Below are 6,000 nucleotides of genomic sequence, written 5' to 3' on the forward strand. Positions count from 1 at the left end.
ATCTGATGTGATTATTCTATGTGTTGTAAATCCTAACCTCTGTGTTAGTTAGGCAGGGTTAGAGAGCAGTTTTGTTAATGAGGCAGGACTCAATCTACAAGATTATGTTGTATGTTCAGTCAGCGTATTTTGAGATATAAAAAAGAATCAAGCAGAGAGGAAAGGGACCTCCTACCACCAAGAAAGAAGACCCAGGAGCGGATCATGTCTTTTGGAACCAGAGTGCTTGCACTGAGAAACTCCTAGACCAGAGGAAGAGTGATGACAAGGACTTTCCCCCAGAACTGACAGAGACAGAAAGCATTCCCCAGGAGCTGGTGCCCTGAATTTGGACTTCTAGCCTCCTAGATTGTGAGAGAATAGATTTCTGTTTGTTAAAGCCATCCACCTGTGGAATTTCTGTTATAGCAGCACTAGATAACTAGACATCTAGCTACCTGGAGCTTGAGACTGGATGGTCAGCATTCTTGGCTGCTGGGTGTTCCCCACTCAACTTTCAGTCTCCTTCCTTATGTACTGATTTTATTGGACTTCTCTTACAGTTCTAGGAGTGCCTCAGTATGACTCTCATGTACTTCTTTTAGGTATACTTTTGCACACAACAGTGCAAAGAACACTACTTAGTAATAACACTAATAGTGAACAGCTATTGTGTATGTCTTCTGTGCAATGATATATTAAGTGCCTTAGATGTATTGTCTCATTTGATCCTTAAAACAACCTCATGTAGTAGATATTATTAATGTCCCTATTTTACAGATGAGGAAACTGGAGTATATTGAAATCAAGTAACTTTTCCCAGAGTCACACTATCAGTAACTGGAGAATCAAAAATCCAAACCCAGGTCTGTCAAACTAGAGAATACATGCGCTTAAACAAGATGCCAGATACTGCCTTACTACAATGTTCATAACGGTTAGCCTGAATCATCAAAAAGAGATAAAAATATGCCCAGTGCCTTCCATTTAAGAAGATAGAAAATTGTGATATACTTTTTAGAAAGATTTCCATCCAAAGTGGATAAAAAGATTCTAAGCATTGGTGCTTGAAGGAGTAAGCATTAGTCAGTAGGAAAATCTGCTTTTGTGGGACAACTCATTCCCCAACAACATGAGGCCCAGGAGGTGTTTCTGTATCATCTAGTATTCTTAGAACTGCAAAGAAGCTCAGTATACCTTCTGGCAGCTTCAAAGTGCAGAAATCATTGGCAGTCTCACCATGTTTTTATGTGACAAATAAAAAAGAAAATACCATGATCTGTTTCATTGTAGACATCATTCTATAAGCGACATAGAGTGGACTCAAGCCACACCTACCTCAAAAACCACGCTTACACATACACGCTGACACTCACACACACACAGAGAGAGAGAGACCTCAAACCGGACAATAGGGAAACCTGGAATAAAATATTCTGAGACAACTGTAGCCTGGTGCTAAAACTAACTTTAGGAAAAATTGTGAAGGAAGCAAAGGTTATCGGGGCAAAGCTATTACTACTGCTAATAATTATAACAGCTGCCACTTGGATTATACTTATTACAGGCCAGGGATCTTTATGTGTATCAATTCATTGAAATCTCACTCCAATACCATGAGATAGGTGCCACTAGTATTCCTATTTTACAGGTGGGGAGACCAAGGCATAGAGAGGTTAAGTAATGTGCCCAATGTCACAAAGCTACGAGTGACAGAGAAGTGAGATTTGAACCCAAGCAGTCTAGCTCCAGGGTCCATGCACCAAACTACTACAAATATTGCTTCTCCACAAATACTACTACTAATGCTAGCCTACTTGTATACAGTGCTTCTTAGGTCCCTGGCCCTGTGCTGAGCACTCTGCATACATTATCTCATAGATCTTAAATTATTATGCAGTATTTCATTTCATTCTTAAAGCAATCCCACGAGGTAACCAGTTGCCATGGAGTCAATTCCAAATCATGGCAACTCCACGTGTGTCAGAGTAGAACTGTTCTCTGTAGGGTTTTCAATGGCTGATTTTGGGGAAGTAGATCCCTAGGTCTTTCTTCCAAGTCGCCTCTGGGTGGACTCAAACCTCCAACCTTTCAGTCAGCAACCAAGCATAGAAACCATTTGTACCATCCAGGGACTTCTGCTCCATCAGGTAGATATTATTAATGTCTCCATTTTACAGATAATAAAACACTGAGGACAGAGAAGTTAATTAACTTGACATACAGGTGACAGTATCACCTCCTTTTCAGTAACACCCCTTACACACCCTGAAGGGACCCATACAATACACAATAATGCAATATAATTTAATATCCAATTTCTACCTAGGGCCAGGTTCTCTCAGTTTTTCAAGGCCTCTGTTCTAAAGTGCCGGTGGAAAAAAGTGACAGTGGACTTTCCTCTCTTCCCAAGTCAGGGGAATTAGCAGTGACCCTCTGCAGCCAGTGGCCCACTTTTGGTTTCCCTCAGTAGAGAAGCATACCCACATAAGCTCTGTCACTGGAAGCCTGCTCTCAGAGCTTGGATGCAGTAGCTAAAAGGCATCATTTTTTGAGTTTTGACTCTTTCTTTTTTGGAAGTGATTCCTGCAAAAGACAGACTAGCAGTCCACCACTGGGGACAGCCACCAATCTCAACTACGGTTTCCATAAAATGCTATCTCTGTGTAACTCGGTGGTCACTGACAGTGAAAATAAACCAAGGACTTTTACTACAAGACCATCTTCATCAGCAGAGTGAAAAATGAGGACAATGAGGAAGGCAAGCCAGGTAGACTTACCTCCACTTGAAGTGTTGCACATCCTTTCAGGAAGTCATTGATGTTGTTGGTGCAGTCTGCTTCGGTTTGGGGCTCCAGGCAATACTAGAAAAATACAATCATATGTCACTTGGAGACTGTCATGCCTTGACCAGCAGACCATATTCATCTCTCACTGATAATTAGATAAGGTAGGTTTTTTTTCAGCCAGGGGCAACACTGCTGTGAAACCAGGAAGAGAAATACCCACTGAAGGAAGTGATGAAAAACCTAAACGGTCGGTCTTTGTTTCAAATGTCCCCAAATCTTTAGTTCCCGGCTGTCTCTCCTGACAAACTTCTTCTCATGTCTTCTGCCAAAGGGTAGTGAGGCCAAATCAGAGAGATCAAGGCAGCTTTTTGAACTTGGGTAATGTTTTCAATTGAGGAAGAAATACCTAATACTTCCCTGCCCCCTCCTCCTGAAAATCATTAAAATTACATTCTCCTCTTTGCTGTTCTCTACGCTTTATCACATTTCTCTCCATTTTATCACCATGTCTCAAGTTTAAGAGATAATAAGCAAATCGATTTGTTCAATACAAATCCAAACTGGCTCAAGAAGGCAAAAGAGGTATGCTGACAGTCACAGCCCCTGCCGACTTTAAGAAAATAATTGTAGGACCCTATCTTTAAACTTACCTAAAGTGCTCACTTTAGAAATTACACATTTTCACAATTATGAATTTCCAACATTAAAAATCTAGGATTTTATTTTTTTAAGAGAGTCAGGTTAGTTTCGCTTTGAGGCCACGTTGCATTTGAAATATATATTTGGTTTCTATCATTTTTACAAACCTTCTCTGATATTTTGAACTGTTTCTCCTAGTTGCAAAATAGTCTGTCCTTCAGTGGATATTTTATCTTATTGTAAAGGAAATCTACGTTAATCTTAGTCAAACTGTCAACAAACACCATCAATATTGATTATAAATCATCCCATTATTCCACAGACTCATATGTCCCCAAATTCAAAACATGTCTTCGGTACACAGGAAGGTGTAGCGTGCAGTTCTGTGACAGAGCAAGCTTGTGATATGGGTGTCTTCTTGTCCCCTGTTGCCAGCGGTGGAAAGATTTTTACTATACCAACATTTGGGGTCCAATTACTACAGGACAAGATTTTGTTTTCTAATTTTTTCTGACTACACACACAGTAAGAAAGAATATCTAACCCTTAGAAAGATATTAAAGTAAAAGATCCCACAACCTGGGCGATAGAAAATTCCAAGAGTTGCACTATTGCTGCTCTCTGGTGGTAAGCAATCCCAAAGATAGGCAAGTCTACCTTACCTTTTCCACAGAGCCAGGAACAAGTCTGTTGATAAGTTTACACAGCACTACCCCATTTTTCAGCGAGGACTTCAAGAACTCCTCCGGATCACAGATGGTCTTTTTGGGAGAATCTAAAACTCCCAGAGAGATAAGCCATGTCACGATTCTCTCTTCTGGATTCATTGCTGAGGACTGTAAGCTCCACACAGCTCTCCGGGGCAGCTGCAAGGACTAAGCCACATCCGCGATTGCATCTGCTGTTGTCTTCCTTTTTATGAGTTCTCTTCTGGTGCGTGCAAAGCAAAGGTTTAAAACAACTTTCCTTAGACCGACAGGGGAACCCACTCAAAATATGGGATTTTCAAACCACGGAGATCACACTCAAAGATGAGGAAAGAGAATGAATGTGGCAATCCTGGACAGCACTGGTTTCCTTTTTCAAAACCTACAAAACACATTGGCTAGGATTAAAAAAAGAAGAACACACGGTCACACCCCCAAAGAGGGGAAAAAAAAAAAAAACAGTGCATGAAGCTGTAAGGGAAGGAAGTGAGGAAGATGCTGGGGAGGGAGCAGAGAGTAGGAAACAAGTGCTCTTGGAAAACAGAGGTGAGCCAGCCCTTCAGGGGACCTTGGAAAGGAGACACCCATGGGCCAGTCTGGGAAAATGCTGTCAATAAATAGTCTAGTCCCAGTGAAAATCTGGCTTCTGTCAGGAGGAGAATGCCAACTGGCTCTTAGGTCAGACAGGTCTGAACCTCATGGGGAGCTGTGCTGGCACAACAGGGCTTGAAGAAGGTAAGGCTAAGAAAATTCTTCCTCCAAGAAAAGGCTGGATGTCATCATACTATCTAACAGAGATGGTGTGTCATGATCATTTCTTGCAAAACACGTTGAATTGTACAGTGACAACGTGCCAAGTGAATGAAGATTGTGCCTGCTGTCAGCCATCTCTGTGTATAAGCAGAAGCTTAGAAGAATGGCATTTTACTTTGCAGCCAAAAAGCTATGTTTAGGGAAATAGGCTAAGGATAACATCTGACATCCTGTTTACTTGCATTCTTTAGCAATTCTTTTTCTGGACCTGGTTCCACCACGCAATCCAGCTGTAGTACCCTTAGCAAAGGCTCAGACACAGTCTCATGAGAGGGTAAAATACACTTGAAAACAGAACATCTGAGAACAAAAGAGCACTTGTTCACACTGTCTACACTACGGTCAGGGAGGCTGATGTTTTCCCAACAAGAAACACTTCGCATTAAAAATGCTCTCTGAGACTATGTTGGCATCTCCAGTCTGGAGGGGAGATGAGAGAGCAGAGGCGGTCAGAAGCTGGCCGAATGGACACGAAAATAGAGAGTGGAGGGAAGGAGTGTGCTGTCTCATTAGGGGGCGAGTAATTAGGAGTATATAGCAAGGTATATATAAAGTTTTGCACGAGAGACTGACTTGATTTGTAAACTTTCACTTAAGGCACAATAAAAATTAAAAAAAAAAAACCCTATGGAACAGTTCTGCTCTGTAACATGTGAAGTTTCCATGACTTGGAATCAACTTGATGGCAACAGGTATATAAAACATTTTAACATTCTTAAAAAAAAAAAAAAAAACACCCTTCAAAACCACCAGGGGATGGCATCTAAACACACTTTAAGCTATAAAATGGCAAGTAACATCCCTTACAGTATGTCTTTAAGGTTATTTGTCATAACTATTATTAGGAAATAAAGGAAAGTTACTTGATTAAAAACAAAATTCTCTGGGGAAAAAAAAAAGTTAGTCTGTAAGAAAAGATCTTCATTATCCTCAAATATTTTCAGAACCAGCTGAAATAGTCACACTATTGGGAAATTTATCATAAGATCAACCTTTAATAAAAAAAAGCGGTTAATCGCTCAGGCTGCTAACCAAAAAGGTCAGCAGTTCAAATCCACCAGCCACTCCTCCGA

At 40.8% G+C, this 6,000-nt stretch overlaps 1 protein-coding gene across 7 annotated transcripts in view; it reads right to left on the reverse strand.

The window, feature by feature from the left end:
* The window catches only part of ARHGEF6 (Rac/Cdc42 guanine nucleotide exchange factor 6), a 110,995-nt gene extending 106,539 nt beyond the window's left edge, over positions 1–4,456 (reverse strand). For 3 of the 7 annotated variants that reach the window (XM_023539467.2, XM_023539465.2, XM_010600039.3), the window contains exons 1-2: positions 4,070–4,453; positions 2,760–2,843 (exon numbers count right to left, since the gene is read on the reverse strand). In XM_023539467.2, the coding sequence (XP_023395235.1) occupies positions 2,760–2,843; positions 4,070–4,234 (249 nt within the window). In that variant the 5' untranslated portion in view covers positions 4,235–4,453. Of the gene's footprint in view, positions 1–2,759; positions 2,844–4,069 lie in introns of all 7 variants that reach the window. The other 4 variants (XM_023539466.2, XM_023539464.2, XM_023539463.2 and 1 more) reach the window with 3 other exon arrangements.
* Positions 4,457–6,000: the final 1,544 nt, after the last annotated feature.

The sequence above is a fragment of the Loxodonta africana genome, chromosome X (assembly GCF_030014295.1).
Source record: "Loxodonta africana isolate mLoxAfr1 chromosome X, mLoxAfr1.hap2, whole genome shotgun sequence".
NCBI lineage: Eukaryota > Metazoa > Chordata > Mammalia > Proboscidea > Elephantidae > Loxodonta > Loxodonta africana.